The 21,699-nt window shown below is 47.1% G+C and overlaps 1 protein-coding gene across 1 annotated transcript in view; it reads right to left on the reverse strand.

Annotated features, from left to right (window-relative positions):
* The window catches only part of LOC110074353 (ALG13 UDP-N-acetylglucosaminyltransferase subunit), a 50,519-nt gene extending 29,212 nt beyond the window's left edge, over positions 1-21,307 (reverse strand). The window contains exons 1-9 of the mRNA XM_078380819.1: positions 21,155-21,307; positions 19,422-19,584; positions 18,412-18,550; positions 16,740-16,845; positions 13,530-14,147; positions 11,700-11,783; positions 10,687-10,737; positions 9,322-9,368; positions 7,619-7,691 (exon numbers count right to left, since the gene is read on the reverse strand). Of these exons, the coding sequence (XP_078236945.1) occupies positions 7,619-7,691; positions 9,322-9,368; positions 10,687-10,737; positions 11,700-11,783; positions 13,530-14,147; positions 16,740-16,845; positions 18,412-18,550; positions 19,422-19,584; positions 21,155-21,235 (1,362 nt within the window). The 5' untranslated portion in view covers positions 21,236-21,307. The remainder of the gene's footprint in view (positions 1-7,618; positions 7,692-9,321; positions 9,369-10,686; positions 10,738-11,699; positions 11,784-13,529; positions 14,148-16,739; positions 16,846-18,411; positions 18,551-19,421; positions 19,585-21,154) is intronic.
* Positions 21,308-21,699: the final 392 nt, after the last annotated feature.

Consider the following 21,699-nt stretch of genomic DNA (forward strand, 5'->3'; position numbering starts at 1 on the left):
GTACCCTGTCAGACACCCAGACTCCCACAACAGCTTCTTCTTCCCCAGCTGCTGCTTCGTCACAACCCAGTGTCTCACAGTGTCTGTCTCAGCATCTCCTCTCACCACACAGGCATCACATATTTATACAGTACAGCCCCTCCTCCTGATGTCCCGCCTTCCACTCCCCATAGGATGGAACTTTCCCTCCAAACCCATGACAGACAGGTAACATCAGTGCTGTTATGTAACACCTCCCCTCTTTAAAAGTTGTTTTGTAGGGGGAAAGCTAAAAGTGCTTTTCACCAAAAAAACAACCTGCATAAAATACACAACAACATTTATACATACCATATAATACTTACATATACTTACACTCCAAGTTAACCATAGCAAATATGCATTTAAACATTTTACCATATACATTACATTAATTTACCTTTATTCATACAAACCCAAATTCAAAACACAGGTACATTTTAACTTTTTGTTCACCATTATATACATATAGTCCATGTTCTTTCGCCGTCTTCAGTCTTCAGGTCTTCTTGATAAGGCGTCAGCAACACAGTTCACTGACCCTCTGACCACCTTCACTTCAAAGTCATAGTCCTGTAAGTTCAAAGCCCACCTCATAAGTTTGCTATTGTGGGTTTTCATTGTCTTTAACCATTGCAATGGTGAATGGTCAGTACACAGAATAAAATGTCTTCCCCAGATGTAAGGCTTGGCCTTCTGGATCGCGTAGACTATGGCCAAACACTCCTTCTCCACGGTTGCCAAATGTCTCTCACCTTTTTGAAGTTTCCTACTCAGGTAGGACACTGGATGCTGGTCACCATTCTCATCCTCCTGGCACAGAACTGCTCCTACCCCGCTGTTAGACGCATCGGTGTAGATGATGAACTCCCGGTCGAAGTCTGGAGCACGCAGGACTGGATAGTTGATTAGCGCCTCCTTCAACCTCTGGAACGCCGCCTCACAGTCGCTGGTCCACGGGATGCGGTCATCAGCCTTCTTCCTCGTCAGATCGGTCAGCGGAGCCGCAATCTCGCTAAACCTCGGGATGAACTTTCTGTAGTAGCCCACCAACCCAAGAAATGATTTGACTTTTTTCTTGGTGTTGGGTCTGGGCCAATCACGAACTGCTTCTATTTTGGCCTCCAGGGGTTTTATCATTCCTCCCCCTACCATGTGACCCAAGTATTTTATTTCTGGGCTACCCAGCTGACACTTGCTGGCCTTTACTGTTAGCCCTGCTGCACTTAACCTCTGCAGCACTAACTCCAGGTGTATCAGGTGATCTTCCCAGGTATTACTGAAGATCCCTATGTCGTCAATGTAGGCCACTGTAAAGTCACTGATCCCTGCCAAGGTCTGGTCCATCAGCCTTTGGAATGTGGCTGGTGCATTTCTGAGACCAAAGCTCAGGACTCGAAACTCATAGAGACCAAAAGGGCTGCAAAAGGCAGTCTTTTCTTGATCCCTGGGATCAATTCTTAATTGCCAATATCCCTTTACCAGGTCCAATGATGAGATGAACCGACAACCCCCTATGGTTTCAATCAGGTTGTCTAGCCTGGGCATTGGGTAGGCATCAGGAGTGGTTACACGGTTTAATTTCCTGTAATCAACACAAAACCTAATGCTCCCATCAGGCTTGTCCACAAGGACTATTGGAGAGGACCAAGGGCTAGAAGAGGGGACGATTATGTTCTCCCTCAGCATTTCGTCCAGCTCCTTCCGCACCTTGTCCCTATAGGGTCCCGTTACTCGGTATGGGGATACTGCCTGCGGGGGTGCATCCCCTGTGTGGATCCGATGCATCACTCCCTTCACTATCCCCGGCTTGTTGGAAAACACCTGTTGATATTTATTAAGCAGCATTTTTAGTTCTTGCTGCTGGTCTTGGGTGAGTGCAGGACTGATCTTTACCTCCTCTGGGTTGTATTTTACTTCCCCTCTACCCTCCCAGAAGGGTAATTCAGCTTCCTCACTCTCAGCTGCTTTTATCGCGAATAAAACCCTCTGTTCCCCTCTGTAGTAGGGTTTTAGGGCATTCACATGAACCACCCTCCTTGCTTGGTTCTCCTCTTGCTCTATTAGGTAGTTCAGGTCTGACATCTTGGAAATGACCCTATATGGTCCTGCCCATTTGAGCTGCAGCTTATTCTCTCTGCAGGGCCTAAGCCAAAGCACCTCCTCCTCTGGGTCAAAGTGCCTCTCTCTAGCTTTGCGGTCATACCATGTTTTCTGTTTGACCTTCTGCGCTTGCAGGTTTTCTGCTGCCAGCTCTAGATTTCGCTTTAGGTCATTCATCAAGGTGTCTATGTAAGTCACAACGTCTTGTGGGTCATCCTGGGTGATCTGCTCCCAATTTTGTTTTATCAAATCAAGGGGCCCTTTCACCCTTCTCCCAAATAAAAGTTCGAATGGACTGAACCCGGTACTGGCTTGTGGCACTGATCGATAAGCAAACAAAAGGGATTGCAGCTTCTGGTCCCAATTGTTTGGATTCTCTGCCAAGTAAGCCCTAATCATGCGCATTAGAGTCCCATTGAACTTCTCAGTTAACCCATTACTTTCCGGATGATAAGCAGTGGTTTCCTTGTGCTTTATTCCACAGATTTGCCATAAGCGTTTCATGAGCTTTGACGTGAACGATGTGCCCAAATCTGTGATTATCTCTGAGGCAAATCCCATCCTGGACATGTACCCCACCAAAGCATCTGCCACTGTGTTAGTTTCAATATTAGTCAAGGGTATGGCTTCAGGATACCTTGTGGCATGGTCCACAATTGTTAGGATGAACCTGTTCCCCCTCTTTGTGGCCTTGGGCAAAGGTCCCACAATATCCACCCCTATGCATTTGAACGGAGTGTCAATCACAGGCAAAGGGCACAACTTTGCTTTGGTCCTATCGCGGTTATTCCCCTGCCTTTGACACACATCGCATTGTTTACAGAACTCCCTGATCTGCTTCCCTATGTCAGGCCAGTAGAAATTCTGTGTGATTCTCTGCTGTGTTTTGTTGACTCCTAAGTGTGCAGCAAACATGTCAGAGTGCCCCCTTTGTAAGATCATGGGGCGATACTTTTCAGGTACCACCAGCTGACTTCTGATCCCATCTCCCCCTTTTGAGATATTCCTCAGGGTTTCTCTATATAAAATCCCCTTTTTCTCCAGAAATCTCACTGGGGTCTCAGGTGTTAGCTGGGCGTCAGTCACCTGTTCAAAACACTTTTGGAGAGTGGCGTCTGCCTTTTGCTCCTGTCCAAATCTGCTGTCTGTGGTTAAGGTTTCCACCACAGCTTCTGAACTTCCCCCACCTGCTTCCGTCTCTGGCTCATCATTACCCCCCTGAACTGTCCCTGTGGTGGCTTGTGAGCGTGTAATCACTAGCACCCGTTTCACATGTTCAGCCAGGTCATTTCCCACGAGCACGGCTGCTGGCAGAGTCGATGAAATCGCTATCCGCCAATCTCCCCTCCAGCCTTGAAAGTTGACAGGTACCTCTGCTACTGGCAGAGAGATTATCTGCCCCTCAATCCCTGCCACCTTCATGCTCTCATTTGGGATTATAAACTCCCTAGGAATAATATCTGGATGGCACAGGGTTACCTGGGAACAAGTGTCCCGCAGCCCCCTATACTGACGGTCAAGTATTCCTACGTCCACCCCTGCTGTCTCAAACAACTGAGAATCTGTTTTTATCAGCAAGCAGCGCTTTACCTCCAGAAGAGGACCATTTTCCTCAGCCTGATCAGCATAGGTAGCTGTTCCAGACTGAGTAGTCATGGCAACAGGCTCCCTCTGTGACAATGAGCTTTGCTCTTTCTGGACACAGAACACAGCTTTTGGCTTGGTCCCACTAGAATTCTGAGGCACCATTCCTTTTAGCTGCTTTAATTTCTCACACTCTGAGATTAGATGACCCTTTCCCTGACAGAAATAGCATTTTCTGGTATATTTTGATTCTCTCTCATCTTGTTTTGGTTTTCCCTCCAAAATCTGAGGTCTTGGTTTCATGTCTGAGGGCTTCCCTTCACCATGGGCCCCTCCCCCTTGCTGGCTTTTCCCTGGTCCCTGAGAGTACTTGCTGTAGGTTTCTTTGGGTTTACCTACAGATTTCCCCTCACCCAAGGGCTTTCTTATTTGGGAGATAAAATCTGCGATCTCTGCGGCTGCTGCCACAGATTTCGGTTTCCTTTCCCTCACCTGGAATTTCAATTCCCCCTGCAGGACTGAATAGAACTGTTCCAGGGCTATCAAGTCTTTAAGCTGCTCATAGGTCTCTATTCCCTCCTGCGATAGCCATTTCTCAAGCAGCCTCACCAATTGGGCCCCCACTTGGGTAAAAGTCTGTTCTGGTTTTTTAGTGAGGGACCTGAACCTTTGTCTCAGCTGCTCTGCATTTATCCCATGTCTTGCAAACACCAGTTTTTTAAACTCTGCAAAATCTTTCATCAATTCCTCAGGCATCTCGGCATAAACCTCAGCCAGGCTACCACTGATTAAAGATCGCATGATGGTCATCTTCTCAGTTTCCCTCACTGAGAAGTCCACAAACGCTCTTTCCACTAAGGAAAAGAACACCTCAGGACAATCTCCCTTGTGGTACACAGGGAATTTCTTCAGGTCAGCCTTAGACAGTTGGCCTCCCTCAGAATCCCTATTATTATTATTGTTCTGGTTCATCAGTTCCAGTTTTCTTAATTCAAACGCCATTCTCTCTCTCTCCATTCTTTCTTCCCTCTCCATTCTCGCTCTCTCTAACCTTTCCTCCATTTCCCTCACCCTCAGTTCATGCTGTTGGGCTAGGAGTATTTTCCTGAGTTCTGGGTCCTGCTCTCCTGTGCTGTCACCCTGCACTGAGCCAAATTCATCCTCAGAACCTTGGTCAATCTGGGGGTCTTTCACTTCACTCATTTCGGCCATTTGGCTTCGAGTCAAGGGCATAATCCCCCCTCAGAACAGGCTGCTTTAAAAAGTCAAGCCTCAAAATAAAACGACCACTTTTTTTTTCTTTTTGCCTCAGAACCAGCTCTCCCTAGGCTGCTGTTCTTCAGCACTAAATTTGTAACAGTATCGAGTCAGAGCCTACCCCCCTCTGCTGGGCCTCTCAGCTGGCAAGCTAGCTCGCTGTTGCTACGCAGTTTTGCCTCAGCGTTTTCCCGCCAAAACTAGGCTGCCTCAGAGCACCTTAATCTAAGTCTCCCCAGTTGGCACGTTCTTCCACTAGTGCACCTCCCCGTGAGGTACACCTAGAAGATTACCTACGCGCCTCAGACTGTCCCTGACTAGACCCCCCTTGCTCTGGGCACACTTGCCAAGGCTTTGCTGGACCGCTGGACAACTGGACCAGTCGTATCCCACACGCTGGACACCAATCAATGTGACAAACCCAGACCTACTGGGATCTATCACACAGTTACTAAGCTGCCACCAACCATTCCCTATAATAAGTCACACAGACCAGGGATGGATTTTTAAACAATAAAAGAATAAGGTTTATTTTAAATACAAACAGGGTAAATAAAACAATCAGGTGAATAAAATAAAGTAACGTGGCTTATTCTCACACACACAAGCATACAGTTTGGTTCACCTAGAACCTTTAACTTAAAGCACAGACCCTGAACCCATCAGTTCTGGCTAACCCACAGACACCTGAACTTATCAGGTTGGTACTCTGACACACAGTAGTACCCTGTCAGACACCCAGACTCCCACAACAGCTTCTTCTTCCCCAGCTGCTGCTTCGTCACAACCCAGTGTCTCACAGTGTCTGTCTCAGCATCTCCTCTCACCACACAGGCATCACATATTTATACAGTACAGCCCCTCCTCCTGATGTCCCGCCTTCCACTCCCCATAGGATGGAACTTTCCCTCCAAACCCATGACAGACAGGTAACATCAGTGCTGTTATGTAACAATAACCAAGCAACTTCCCTGACACATTAAAAAATGAAGGAAGGGAAGAAACAGGAGACCATCTGTCATAAGCTCACTAAGTTGGCTGCTTCTGGGACTGCAGAAAAGTTAACAAGTTCCTTCCAGGAATTAAGCTCACTTTTCAAACAAATACATCTTCAGGGGGGAGGGCTTCATAAGTCAGCATTAAATGCCCTGCCTTGTCATGAAATAAACGCAGACCTCCTGCCTGGCAGGGCAAAAATACCACCTCAGGCAGCCTTCCAGCTGTCTCCCCCGAAAATGTAGGACACAAAATGGAACTGTTAATCCCAACAAGAGCTAACTCAACCAATCAACTGCCAAAGGGTTAAGTGCGCTTCTGTGTAAATCCAACTGGGTCTACTCTAGTAAGGAGCAACCGATTTCGGTCTCCAGTCATTCCCTTCTGGTGGAGGCCAGGATGGTTCTGTGGCCCCCAATCTTGGTGGTTGCCTCAGCTGTGGTGATGAGACACTAACCGCACACTACAAGGGCTGAGGTGAATTCCCGACACACGTCTGAACAGACAGACGGAGAAGGGCTGTCACCTTTTCTTTCACCTCAGAACCAGGTATGAAACCTGAACCTCTACGGAAAGGAAGGTTCCTCTTTCTATGACTCCATTTCCAAATTATCATCTCAGGCTGCCCTTTAGCTACTGTGGCTTGCTAGCTTAAATCTCCATGGGTTCGGATCCTGCCTGCACCTGGAGGAAGGCGCTGAGGATTCTGGATGTTGAATTTCTACAGTTAACCGCTGAGAATTGAGCATTCTGATTCGCCAACAACATTTGCAGCGGAAGGTTCTCCTCTCAGAAGTTGGGCTTTTAAGTCAACCGCATTGACAGAACAGGCCCAAGCTTTTAGAAGGACCCACCAACAGAGTTAAGTGCTTTATTAAGAACTCCCATGAAGCACTGATTTATTTATTTTTTTAAAAAAAGTAATTATTTTTTATAGCAACTTTCACCATAAGGGAAGAACTCCCTGCTGTTCTAGTGTGATTACTTGCTCTTTCTTACAAATGCACAGTTGATTAAAAGGAAGGGCAGCCTCTATTTCCAAGTACTAGTTATTTCTTGATGAGGCATCCATTACACTGAATTTGACGGAGGAGTCCATCAAGAAAAATGGGGGAAGAGGTATTCCAACCCAAGGTCATATGGGGCTAAATCAAATTCCCAATGAACATATAGGACGTGTTAAGTCAACATTTACCCAAATCCCATTGATTTAATGGGTTTACTTCAGCTGGATTACTGAATTTAAACCATAGCTTTTATACTGGAGACCTGGCAAGCTTCAGTGAGTTGGACCGCCCGGCAGTGAAGCCAGCGACCAAGCATTCACGCTCACACTGTTCTTCCCAACAGAATCATAGTTTCTAATGATGCATCCAACATAATGAGTAATTTGACCCTCAGTCAATTTATTAAGCAAGGAGCAACGTATTTCAAGTCAAGTCACCCTTTCTTAGGGAACAACTAAATGAATTCCTTGGAAGAATTGCTATCATACTCTGTCAGATGGCTTTTGACCCATAGATTTGAGCCAAGTGGATAGTTTTCTGTGAGACCATCTTTGTCCACAGCCCACGGCAAATTTGAATGAAGAATTGCTAGTCAAGTCTTTTTTTGTTTAAAAAGCTACTGGAAGGGGAGGATTTGATCTAGATTGGCTTACCTTTTCTTCAAACCCATTGTCTGTAGCGTAAGATGGTGGCTTCCCAGGGTGCCGATAAACAATGAAGTCCCGACTAGGTAAACAAGAGTTAAGCAAGAGACATTTAGCTCATGTTTCCCTGGAAATGCTAGGAGGGAAATACCAGATAAACCAGGGTGGATGATGCACCAGCTTCATAGACGGGTCTGGGCTACAACTCCCAGTGTAGCCAACACTGGGAGCCCAAAGTCGAATAATCATTGGAAGGCCATGACTTCCCTAACCCCATTCTACATGGAGTTATAGCCCCCCAAAAAACACACCCACAATCCAAGTCGTACCCTTGCAACACAACAATGCCATTAAGTCAATGGGCTTCTTAACCAGTCCGTAAGAGTCCGGGGACACATTGGTTCCTCTGTATGCAACTCAACACACTTTAATACAAAGGCAAAGTTGAGTTTAGGGTGCAGCTCTACCCTTAGAAGACTTTTTATACAACACCAACAATCAATTTGAAATGAACCAAGCAGCGGGCCAAGAAAGATGTCTTTATCATATTTTGGAAATCTTTATTTTTGGGGGTGTTGGTCTGGAAGACCCCTGGGAGCTATTCTGCTCTCCCTCCCGTCCTGAGCTCATACACCCCTTTTGCTCGGAGGGAACAAGTTTCTTTGGTAAACAGGAAGCCCAGGCAGCCAACTCAAAAACTGTCAGCTGCAATTACACTGAACTTGAAATTGCATTTTAAATGCACAGCAAGACGCCCTTCCATTTCCCTTCAGGGTTTTTTATGATTATTAATTTTTTTAAAAAAAAAAACCCCAGAGCAGTCCACTTTATAACTGTGGGTTTCAAAATAACGCATCTCCTTCACCTACGTACACTTTTGTGGAACTTCGAAGAGTGAAACTCTAAGCAATGTTCAGAATTATGCTGTGTGCCGGCAAAATTTTCCTCCTTTTAAAGCTAACCACAGAAATGGCACTAAGTAGCGGGTCAAAGGCATGAGGACAGAAATCGTTCACCTTTTCTCCCTTAAGCAGCTCTCTGGCTAAACACCCAAACACACCGGCAGAAAGTAAACTTTTCCTCTAAGTGGTGAAAAGAAAAGCAGTAAAAGGTTGTTTGGTTATTTCGGTGGGGCAAGCAAGAAAGCCACCACGGGAAACAGCAGCAAAAATCCTATACAGCTTAGATAACTCTTTGAGCAGCAGCTTCTACAAGGGTTTTTATTGTTCAAGAGGTCCTTCTGTTTAATCAACGAGGAAGTCAGAGGTTTCCTGATGTCACTTCCTATTTTCCTAAAAAGATACAGCAGGCAATGGCTCCCGTCTACCCAAATATCTGGAGGGTGACAGTTTGGAAACGGCAGATACACTGATTAACATTTTCGAGGCCCCCCTTTTCACATAGTTTCTGCTTCAAGGAAACGTTATGGCCATCGGATTCAGTAAAATCAAGGCAAAAATGTGTGGGACTGAAATCCATTAACAAATCACAACTAGAGCAGGCCGACGGAGATTTCAGATCGACTCATTAAGTTCCATTGACTCAAGAGTCCTCTCTTCCAGATGTGACTTACTACTGGATTTCAGCCACAGCGCTTGAAAAAACAACAGATGTCAGATGTTTGTGTGCGTGCAAAGAGCTAACACCCCAGGTGTTTTCCTAACAGTCCAAAGACCTCCACCACGGTTGACGCTGGAAGATCAAATACCTACTTATAGATCAACGAGAAGGCACTGATTTCTAGCTGTCCAGCGCTTTCCTGTTTGGACAGAATAAAAGATAACTCATCACTCTGTAAATCGGTCGTTGTAAAGAAACTTGGCACAGACTTGCTTCTAATATAAAGCCCGCATTTCCATCTCAGTAAAAAAATTGTCAACTGTTAGGAGCAGCAGTTGATAAGTTAAACCACACGCTCAATGCAGGCTAAAGGCTTCTCAGGTTCCTTGTTTCAACTTTGGACCCTACAAATCCTGGCTTTCTACTATCAAAATCAAAATGAAGATCGCTTACAAATCAATTAAACCATAGTAATTTGAAAAGAATTCCAACAACAGCACGTGGCAACGGCCGTTTAAATTGGGTGGTTGCTTATGATGCTTATATACTGACTCACAGCGCTTATTAAGGACTTTCCAGGAGGTTTATAGCATAAATATGTAAGTCATTTTACTGACTTAAGCAGGATGGGAGGCTGAGTCAACCTTGAGCTGGCTACTTGAATCCACTGGAAACAAAAAGTTGTGAGCAGAGGCTTGACTGCAGTACTGCAGTTTAACCATTGTGCCACGAGGCTCCTTTATGTCTTCATAAAACAGCATTTTTTTTTTTTACAAAAAAACACAATTGGCAGTAGCAAATTAAGTACACATTATGAGAAACTATACACTTGAACGTCCCAACTGTGCCTCCTTCAGCTTTACTTATCTTGTGAGGTCTATATCATCTGAGGACTGAAACAAGGGCAGTTAACTGCAAGGGGACTTTTATTGGGAAAATGTATTTTCACAGAAACAATTAAAATTGGCTCTCCATGTGCTTGTAAAAAGGTGGCAAAGGAACAACACTAACAACAAAGAGGAACACTCAGATAGATCTGCCTGGATACAGACCTGACTGTCACATTTTAACTCATTGATACAATTTATTTCTATTTCTTGGCACACATTCTAGAATATATTATGACGACTAAAAAGACAGTTTGGCCCACTTGCTGCCATCTTGCTGGTTTCTGGACAGCCTTTTTTCAAAACAGTATGGGGCTTTTATTAAATTTCCCCAGCATAATGCTGCTTTTTCTGTGCAGGTCTGACACTTCAGAGCACTCCTAATAATAAATAATAATCATTTGCTGTCAAGTCCATTCTGACTTATGGTAAAAAAAAAAGGTTTTCCAGGTTTAGAGGATACTCAGAAGTGCTTTACCCTTCCCTTCCTCTAGGGGCGCCCTTGGGCTGTGCAGCTGGCCCCAGGCTACCCAGGCTGGCTCTATTCTCTGGGAGACCCCGGGGGGGGGGAATCAAACTCCTAACCTCTGGCTCCACAGTCTGAGACCTAAACCGAAATGTGAGGCTTACCTTGGGGTCTCCAAGGCGTTCCAGGTATTTTTCAAATGACCCTTCCACGTACTTATCCAAGAAAAGAGAATGGATTGCAATTAATAAAGCGGTTAGTCTTTGCCAGCATCCTCAGCTCAGAGGTAAGACTCTGCGCTCATTTCTAGAATTGGCGAATTGTAAAAAAACCAAGTGCTGCTGATTTATCCCATTCAGGTGACATGGGCATGGCCCCCCAAAATCCAGGGTTTGATGGGTTTTAAACCCCCACGTCTTCCTAGGCCAGCAAATCCAGATAAATCCAAATCAAGAAATCCACATAAAATTGATAGGCTGAAATACCTCACAAACAGAGGTTCTGAGAGTCAGCTGAACATTAAAGTATAGGAAAAAGGTCACATCTCCAAATATCTAACAATGTAGTGAAATAATCCGAATTTTCCTGCAGTAAAAAAGTGAGGGTCCTACATTTTTTGAACTCTGCAGTGAAATGGGATGAATAAAGGTAGCAAGAATGGAAGATTTAACCCTCCCAAAACCACGCGTTGGGGTACCGACCAATTCAAGCATCGTGTTCTTATCTGGGAGCAAATTGTTCTTGAAATGCATGTTTCTCGTTTAAATGACACACGTTTAGCCTCTGTGTAGATTTGGATGGATGGATCCTGACCTACAGACTAAAGCTGAGCTCCCAAGGGATCTTTGCCCTCACAACGAACAATATTCACAGAATCTGCCGCTACCGACTGGGAAATTAAATTAATTTAGACACAGGGACTGGCGCCAGGGCCCTTTATAATAAAAACATCAGATAACTGATGCTTATTTATCCGACACAGAGACAAAGTTATTCTGTATCTAAATACACTTCCATCCAAATGTGAGAGCGTTTTTGCCTTAAGGTGGATTGCCAGAAGGGATAAGTAGCAATTAAAAGTTTGTGTTTTACATGAAATGTAAATAAAAATGCAAATGCTTACACGCAAAAGCTATTTCATTCCCGAAACATATACTTCATAAACAAACATACTCACAGACTCGAAATTCCGCTGGTTTTTCCTCAAGAATGAAACACAAGCTTTTCTAACTGCCGCGTGATGAATCTGACACGCATACACCTACAAATTAAATGAGTTACTTCTTCCCACTAGAAATCTGAAGGCCAGATTCAATGCATGCTTTTTGAAAGGATGACCCCCCACACAAGTAGGGCTATGGGGAAATTGGGGAGTCCCATGCAGCTTTCCTATTGAAGTAACTGGGAAAAGCAATGGGGCTTACTCCAGAGTAAGTGCACTCTGGACTTCCATCATCCTCCATGTCTCTTTCCTTGCACTATTTACACATACACAGAAATGCACCAGGCAAAACAGTCCCTTCATGCAATAACTGAAAGGACACTTAAAATCAAACCATCTACAAAGCTTAGGGTAAAAAACAATGAAAACATTTTTTCCCTGCCTTAAAGGCAAACTGAGGCTTTGGAAAAAGAAACCAAAACTTGTAAAATAAATGATCCTTGCAGCTAGCAAGGTTTTCGTTTTGTTTCTTAAATAAGAGTGTTGTGCCTTGTCGCTTCGAAACTGTTTTTAGTGTTGGCTTGGTTTTCTGATTTTTGTGCGGCATTTGTTTGATTTATTTAAATATTTGTACACTTGCCGTTTTTAAATATTGTCTTCTAAGCCACCTCGGGTCCTTTTTTCAGGAGAAAGGTGGGGTCAAAATATTTTTAACAGTTAATTAACTCTGCAATTCCAAGTTCCTGCTTCAGTTCTTAAAAACTGGGTATCAGACCATTTGTATACTGTATTTTTGTATTACACATGCTGACCAACGAGACACCTCAAGGACTACCAAAGAAACACACACACACACACACACACACACACACACACACACACACACACACACACACACACACACACACACACACACACACACACACACGGTTCAAGGCCATGTGGTTGTAAACCAACAAGGCTTACAAAAATATATCTATGTCAGAGGAAATTCAGAAATCATGTGTTTATCTTTAAGGTATAATCAGAAAATATTTCCTAAAACTCATTTTTATGTAAAGCATGTTAAATGAAGACAAATTCAACCGAAACACCACACATCCATCTTATTAACACGCTTGGGTTTCCATGCTCTGGATCTGGAATTGTTTTATGGCGCTGCTTTTAGCAGAATGAAATTTTTTAGAGCCGTTCTTTAGCTCTACGCCGATTGCCAGCCTGTAGGAACTGCAGGCAGCCTATCAATATTTAACCAAAATTGGTACAATTGGGGAAGAAATCATAAAGGCCAACCTTGGCTCATTTTTCCTTCCTAAGGGCAGGGTTTGTCTCTCCCCACAAATCCCGTTGCCAAAGCAGCTCAAAGTGGCTGGAAACCCCTCTGCACCCCTACAAACTGTGCCCACTAGGAAAGGTTTGGGGTAAATGGAGACCCGCTCCCTCAAACGCAGGCCACCCCACTCCTCTCTCTCTGCCTCCCTATCCCCAATTTCCTCAAAACCCAGCCTTTTCCTCTCACCCGCCACTGGCATGTGGTTAAGCCACGCACGTGGAAAACAGTGCCCCATTGTAGTACTCCAGGTCCCATGTGACCGCTCCCCTCTCTTTACGCACTATAAATGCCTGCTTTGGCTCTACCTCCAGCGGACCCCCATTCTGCCCCCCCCCCAGTTCCAGCAGGCACCCGCTGCTTCCGCACCCCTGGGCAGAGTCTAGGCTTGGACTACAACTCCCAGCCTCGGGGGAGGGTGGGCGTTGTAGTCCACCACCCAAAGGGAGCCTCCCCAAAGCTCTGGCCAGGCTTCGCCCGGGGTCCGGGACGGGGAGCCCCGGCCTCAGTTTTACCTGCTCGGAAATGGCCCGAAAGAGGCAGGTGGCGTCTTTGGCCGTGAGCTTGCGGTAGAGGCCCAAGCTGGCCAGGTACTCGTCCATGGTCACCTCGCTGAGGGACTTCTGGCCGAAGTATTTCTTCCACCCTTTCTGCATGGCTGGCCTCGGGCGGCAAGGAAAGCGGGGGCGGCAAAAAGACCAGAGGCGGAATTTGGGGGGGGGGGGAGAGAAAGAAAGAGGGATGGGGGGCTCGAGGTTCAGCCCCCCCACGTCCCCCTTTCTGGGTGAAAGGAGCCGCGAGCCGGAGAGAGGGGAGAAAGGAGGGTTGGGGAGGCAGAGGAGCCCCACTCCCCAAAAAAGGTGGCGCAGGAGCGGAGGGCGGGCGGGACGGAGGGAGCGCGCGCGAGCGGGAGCGGCGCCACCAGGGGGCGGGGTCCGGGGCGCGGCCCCCTTTGAAGGCTTGCGCGCACGGGGAGCGCAGGTGCGGAGCATCGGGCGCGCAACTCTCTCCGCCGCGCGGCTCCCACGTGCCGGGCAGGAGGCGGGGGGGAGGAGGAGGGGCCCGATCCGTCCCCCGAGGGGCTTCCTCCCCAGCGGGCTGCGCCCAAGCGCAGGGGAGGTGGCGGGCCTGGACTACAAGGCCCAGTATCCCCCGCCAGCGCGGCCCCTGAAGGGGGGGCGCGGTTGGGAATTACAACTCCCAGGCCCGGCTCATGCGTGGGGTTTGTAGTCTGGGGGAACGGAGGGTCTCGAAAGCCCCGGGGCTGGAGCGGATGGGAGTTGTAGTCCCCCACCACAGGTCTCGTAATGAATCTTCCGGGGGTTAGGAGCCCTTGGCTGGAATCCTGCTAATTTACACTAGAGTAGGCCCACTTGAATCAACCCGTCTTGGGCAGCGGAGTCGTTCCCAGTTTTGCTCTCGGGAGCTCCGCTTTGAGCTTGCGGCGCGTCGTTCGCAGCTCCGACGAAGAAGGCAGCCTCCCAGGATCGCTCGCAGCGTCGGGAGGGACACACACGTGTCCTACGTACTACCCGGGATGGGCAGATCAAAAGCGGGCGGGGGGCCTGCCCCTTTACGGAGGGCTGTGGGGTGGAGGGGAGTTCCGCAGGTGTTGCTGGCCTGACACCTGCGGAATCTCTCTCTCTTGCGTCATTCTTATTAAAGGGGCCGGAGAGGTATTCTTTCGTCCTCCCTTTCCGCGTGTATTGTGTCTCCTCTACCTGACCGGTGGGGGGGGGGTCCCTTCTAGTATAACACACCTCCATCTATTCTGGCCATTTTCCACTACCTGTCTCCCTTGGCTTCGGAGGTAACAAAAACTAAAATAGGGTAGCCCCCTCGGAGGCTGATGTGTGTGAAAGAGTGGATGGATGGCAAGCCACATATTTTGTTTATTTTATTTCAATCTATTTATTTAAAAGAGTTTTTAACCCCACCTTTCTCCTTCAAAAGGACCTGAAGTGGCTCATATGGTTCCAAGGCAATAGTTAAAGCTAACAAAGGAAGTGTACAAATACTAAAAAGGATCAAAGAGGCGCCACAGTAAAAGACGGTAAACAAAAGCAACACCAGGAAAACATTTGAAGCACAAGCATCCATTTAAAACCCCCACACAGGGGTCAAGTCGTGCCTGAAGAGAAAGGTCTTTGCTTCCTTGCAGAAGGAAAGCCAAGATGGGACCCACTTGGCCTCCAGTGGGAGGGAGTTCCACAGTCTCTGGGATCAGCCACAGAGAAGGCCCTCTCCGGTGTCCCCACCAAATGCACCCGTGAAGGGGGTGGGACTGAGGAAGGACTCCCCTGATGATCTTAACCGGTGGACTAGATATGTAGAGTCATGGTGGTGCAGGAAGGGAGCAGATCTATTTCCTGTTTCGAAAGTATATTCAACCAATATATTTTAGGCTCATTCATTGTGCCTTCAGCTCACATTTATTTATTTATTTTGAATGCTTATATCCCACCAGTCAAGAGTAAACAAGAAAACCAATCCCACCCACACCCCGAAACCAAACACCACACCATCAACACCCTCTACCAACACTGATAAAGAATGAACCCAAGGGCAGTGCAACAGGGAGGTTCCTGTTTGTAACTAAACCTGGTGTGTGTCTTTTAAATAGTTTTGGTCTTTAACATCCTCTTAAAAATTGGGAGAGGAGGCCTGGCGGATCTCTAAGGGGAGCCCATTCTGCAGGGAGGGGCCGGGACCCGAGAAGGCTCAATTATTAATGGAGGTCTCTCTTTTTTTGACTCTCTCAGTGTGTGGGGGGCTCGTAAGAGCCAAACCTCAGAGGACTGGGTGGCAGGGGTCTTAGATTGTCCTAGTTCTGATGTATGACACAGCCTCCATGTGCCTAAAGCTCTCTGCATTCAAACTGGCTGTCTTTGTTTTTATATGAAAATGACTCAACGTAAACTTAAAAGTTGTCTTGTGAAATTGCTGGAGAGTTCAGTGGCTTCTTAGGCAATGGGTTGGGAGTTCGATTCCCCCCACTGGGCCTCCTTGACAGTGTCTGGACCCAATGATCCATAGGTCCCTTCCAGCTCTGCAGCTCTAAGATGATTATTATTATAAAGAGTCTGGATAATTGCTTAGCGTATATTTAGGAGAGGAGTCCCTCTGCCGGTAAAACACATGTTTGTCACGGCAGCGTGTGCTGCTTCCACTTGTCTCCCATATTTTAGCATCCTTTTGTCTGGTGGCTGGTCATCGGCAGACAAAAAATAGGCCTAATTTAAAAGTCAAGAGATCATGAGGGACTTCTCAAAGGAAACTCCATTACAGGCGGGGAAAATTCAGAGAACGTCATTCCCTTTAAAGTCTCATGTGACTCTCAGTATATAGTGAAATTTCTTTTAAGATCTGTACTACCTATGCCATTTCTGAGTTCTGGAAATCGGTGTAATAGCTCACAGACCCTTTGTTTGAGGACTCCATATGGGAAGGATTCTTCAGAAGTCTGAATCCTAAATGGCTAGTCTTTTATTTAGAACAAAACTGACCCAAAGCAAAATGAAATACCCACAACCAGGATTCTTTTTCCCCCCTCTGGCCACTGAAATCGCACCAAAGATACAAGTTAAGGAACATCATGCTTTCCTCAGCCCGGCCCAAAACATAGTTTTGTTTGGTGACAGGAAACCACACGGCCATTCACATCCACACTGAGTGTAGACAGATAAGGCGATTTTTTTTCCCAAACGGGCAAACCCTTTTATTCATATGCCCATCACTTTGTCCAAGAACGCAGCAAATTTCTCTGGCTGCCCAGGAGGGAAAGGCTTCAGAGTGGACACATCCATGGACTGAAGGGTCTCCACCAGGGTTCTAGAGAGGGGAAAAAAAACAAGCCCCCCCAAAGGTTAATGGGGGAAGAGGCAAAGGTGGAGAAAAAACAACCTGTCTTTTCTCCAAGTCACTTATGCTGAGCAGGGAAGACAAATGATAATTCATCCATGCTTTCTCTTCCTAGCAATGCTCCATGTAGATCAAGCAAACTCAGTGGTTCCCAACCTGAAACTCCCAGAAGCCTTCACCACCAGCTGTGCTGGCCAGGATTTCTGGGAGTTGCAGTCCAAGAACATCTGGGTTGCCCAAGGTTGGGAATCACTGGCCCAAGTTATTGTGACACTACCAAAGGCAGAGGATGGGCTTCAGAGACAAGCAATGCTGATTTCTGAGGATATCGTCCGTGGATCTAATGCCGATTCTGCATAGAGATGTCAAATTTCCACTTTTTTTTTCTGGGGAGGAAAACAAGGATTAGAAGTGTTTTTATTTTATACTGCTGCTCTGGAGTTCCTGCGTGCCAGTGTGTTCCTGCCTTGGCCTGGAATAACAGAATAGGTCATACAGAACAGATATGTCAGGATCTGGCCCACACTGCCCTGGCAGCTGCAGGATTGGGGTCAACCTGACCCAGGAGTGGCTGGGTGTTTGCAGGCTTAGGCCCTGGCCTGGGTAGCAGCTGCTGGGCCACTCATGAGGCTCACCTGGAAACCTGGAGGGAAGGGCTATTTAAGGAGTGGCTCTCCCTCCCACAACTGGCTTCAGCAACCAAAATCTTTGGTTGGGTTGTGCTGATTGCTTTGCTGCTCCTGAGCTCCTGTGTTGGCCCTTGCTCTCGCTTCTGCTGGCCTCCTGCATCTCGGTGCCTTGTTCTGGCTCCATGTTCTCAGCTTGGTGCTCTCACCTCTGCTTGGTCACAACTAACTGTGTGGTGAGTGTCTTTTGACTTGATCCTCTGCGTGGTGAATTGGGCTCTGGTGCCCTTGCCTCCAGGGGAGGAGGGCTTCCTGGGATCTCTTGGATGGTGACAAATCTTGAGTGAGGATCCTCTCTTTTGAGCAAAAGCAGGGAGCGTGTGTGTCTCTCCAGAGGTTCTTGGGCGTTGGCTCCCTACATCCCTAGTCCACAGGGACAAATGCGAGGAATTTTGGGAGCTGTAGTCCAACAGTAATGCAAAGACCACACATTAGAGCAGTATGATAGTAAAATCAACCATCTCAGGAGGTGGTGAAGCGCTCCAATGCTGGAGGCCTTCACTAGAGAATGGGACAACCCTCTGTCAGGTCTCTTCTGACTTGAGCTCCTACCCTAAGCAGGGGGGTTGGGCATTACAGCCTTCTAGGCCCCTTGCAACTCCATAATTCTATGAATCTAGCCTATTTAGACAACGTTGTTAACAAAGAGTTTTCTCTTTGGGTTTTGTTCCGATTTTAAAAGATCCTGAAGCCAGCTCAAGTACCCCCCACCCCCCTTTTCCAAAAGCTCTCTGCATCAGATGAGTCCAGACGGCTAGTAAACAAGACTGATCGGATGCTATGGCATGAGATTATTTTTTTGGGGGGGGGAGAGGAGCGCCAAGGAGAATGTGCAGAAATGCCACCACACCTGGTATTGCAGTAGAAAAGATGCCCGTCTCGGCAGAGCTGCTTGGCCAGCTCTAACTGATGGTTGTCCATAAGCTTGTCGTTCACAACTACGAGGAGTGGCTTCCCAGCTTCCAGGACTTCCAAGCAGCTGCCCGCACCTGTAGAAGGATAACGAGGACAAAGTGTTTGCATTATTCTTCGTGAAAGACCATGTGGCAGTGAGGATGGTTGACCTGGGCATGGAGAACACTGAGAATTGTAGTGTTGTTGCCCATTAAGCTCTCTAGGGGGCACCTCCCAAAGAACTACAACTCCTTGGAAGCACAGCTATATATCCTTTTTTCCCCTTTTTTCCAATGCGAAACAAAGGCCCAAGAAGCTAAGCCGACTTCAGAGGTGGGCCTTTCTCTAGGGTAGCAAAATGTAGGTGTCCACGGGTGGGTGTCTGTAGGCTGGACCTCCCAATATTCTGCCTGGGAGACTTGGACAATCCTGGGAGTAAAAGAGCACACCCCAGCACTATTTTCTGATTTGAGGTCTGGTTGGTAACTGCATAGCCCTCCATAGGAAAGAGCAAGTGCTGCTCTGGGGAGGGGCTGTACCCCAGTGACAGAACATTTGCTTTTCATGCAGAAGGTAGCAAGTTCAATCCCCAGCATCTCCAGGGAGGACTAAGAAAGAGCTCCACCTGAAGCACCAGATAGTCCTTGCTGACAGCCAGTATCAACCATATTGAGCTAAGATCTGATTCAATGCCAGTAGCTCAGTGGTTTAGACATCAGTTGGGAGTTTGATTTCCCCCACAGTGCTTCCTTGACAGGGGCTGGACTTGAGGATCCATAGGGTCCCTTTCCAGCTCTCGGTTCTAAGATGATGATCTTCCTCTACTGCTACACCACCTTTCCATGTCTTCCTGTTTACTGGCTGGGGGAGGAAAGGGGGAAAGAGTTCTTTAATGAGCCTCCCCATCCTTGGCATTCTGTTTCTTGCTGAAGGACACTTTGCCTGTTCCTATCGGAGAAGCTTTACCTGCATGACTTATGACCAGATCTGCCGTTTGGACGTCTGCGGAGATGGAGTTCTTGAACCGGAACACATCAAGGGTGAAAGCCGCCGTGGTGAAGGCATCTGGACACACGGCACCCCGGCCGACCTGCAGGACGAGCTTCTGGTAGCCAAGATCCTGCAGAACCTGCCAAGGGGAAAGGACTTCAGCTGAAACCGAGGGCCGGTGATGCACGAGGTCATGTTGTTTATTGAGAAAGTTAATCAACTTGCTCGCCCAAGTGGAAAACATCTAGCTGGGTGTTAATAAGGGGACCTTCTGGAGGTCATTAATCCATAGGGTTGCCATAGGTTGGAAATCAAAACTCATTCAAACCAAAATAGCTCAGTGGTGGAGGTCTCTCTCTGGCTGCGGAGCCAGAGGTGGGGAATTCGATTCCTCCCCTGGGCTTCCTTGCCCCTGTGACCCCTGTCCCTGTAATGGACAGGGTCCCCTCCAACTTTGCAGTTCTAAGAGGATGATGATCACAAGAGCTGCAGAACAAAATGGGATATTACTCCTGAGTTCTAGAAACTTCTGAGGCTTAGCTAGACCTAATTCTGGCTAATTCCCTGTTTAGAAAGAGGGCTCCTAAAGAGCAGTATGGGATTTCTGATTTCTAAAGTTAAGCAGAGTGAGGCCTGGTTGGTACCTGTATGGGATATTACTCCTGAGTAAATGTGAGTACTTTTTAAGCTAGGATAGTTGCCGTAAGTCACACTCAGTTTCACGGCAGTTAATTATTATTCAACATTCTAACTAAAAGAGCTGAGCTCTGAGTTGGGTGATACTTTTATGGGATTACTGCAAAAAGTTACAAATGTATCCAGCATTTTGGTTCCACAGAACTCTTAATCAGGCTAAAACATGAGACTGAAACAGGGAGTCCAAAAACTGAGTCCCATGTTAGTTTTGTTGTTGTTTTACAACCTTGCATGCTGCCTGTATAAGTTGTGGCTGGGCGGGACCTTTCCGGGCTTGGGTGGCTGTCAATCTATCTGTCTAACCAATAGTTTCCTCTGAATTCGAAGAGAACTCCACCTCTCTGCTTTGTGTCTCTTTCCCTCTCCTGAGTCTTGTGGCCTTGTCGCTGAAAGCACTTACGTTTAGCTATTATTTATTTAAAACATTTTTACCCCACCTTTCTCCTTGAAAGGACCCAAGGCAGCTTACAACAATGAAAAAAACAGTATTTAGAGTTGAAAACAATGAGTATACAGCAGTGGTGAACATCACTGAAAGACAATATTTAAAACGATGCAATTCTTAGTTTGCTGTTCATTGTAAGTAAAGGAAACTTTTTATTCTTCCTCTTAACAAATCGGAGTGAGTTATTGAGACTGTAAAGAGTGGATGGGGGTGGAAGGGGTGGACCATTTTGAGGAACTTGAAGCTAATTCTGCTCCCTGGGTCCCTCCTTGCACTTCTGCAGGGCAGTGGGAGGCCATTTAACCAGGAATTCAAGACATTCACTACTTTTTGGCCCATTTGGGGGTGGACATTAAGGACCTTCCCCCTCCTTTGATCCACGGCTGCCATAAAGACAGGCTTGGAAGGCAAGGGGAGCCCCAAAAGAGGAGGGAGGGAGGGCAGCGGAAGTGACGTAGCTCTGGCGACAGGCGCCGCTACCGCCCTTCTCCGGTTGCCTAGAGACGGCGGAGGGGCCCGGGCGGGGAGGGGGAAAAGGAGTAAAAAGCCCCGGAACGGAAGGACTCGCCTGCAGAGCTTCCGGGGCCGTCACGGCGGCGATCAGGTCGTCGAAGCTGGTCGTCCCGACGGTGACGAAGACGGATTTCATGACCGAAAGGGTCCGGGAAGGGAGGCTCCACCACTGAGAGGGGAGGGTAGAGCGGCGCCGGCAGGCCGGCCCTCTTGCACTTCCGGTGAGGGGAGAACATGGACGCCGCGGGATGGGCGCTCTAGGACTCGGTGTCTATGGTGACATTGTTGCCCTCCAGCTCAGGAAATGGATTGCCAAAAAAATAAAATAAAATCGGTTTTATTTATTTATGGGACAGGAAAAAATGCATTGGGAATTTATTTCCTTTTTTAAAGTCCTACAATTAATCTCTCCAGTCCTCCCAGCTATTAATTCTGGTTTTAGGCTCTTTTTTTTTCCTTCCCTTGGGTTCTGAAGGATGCAATTAAGGCTGCTCCCAAATTTATTGCGATGGATTTTAAAAGAAAAGGGAAAAAGTTAAGTGGATTGAATTCTTTTTTTTTTCTTCCCCCAACCCGCATCTCAGGAAAAGCAGAATTAAA

Source organism: Pogona vitticeps, chromosome 11 (genome assembly GCF_051106095.1).
Source record: "Pogona vitticeps strain Pit_001003342236 chromosome 11, PviZW2.1, whole genome shotgun sequence".
Taxonomy (NCBI): Eukaryota; Metazoa; Chordata; class Lepidosauria; order Squamata; family Agamidae; genus Pogona; species Pogona vitticeps.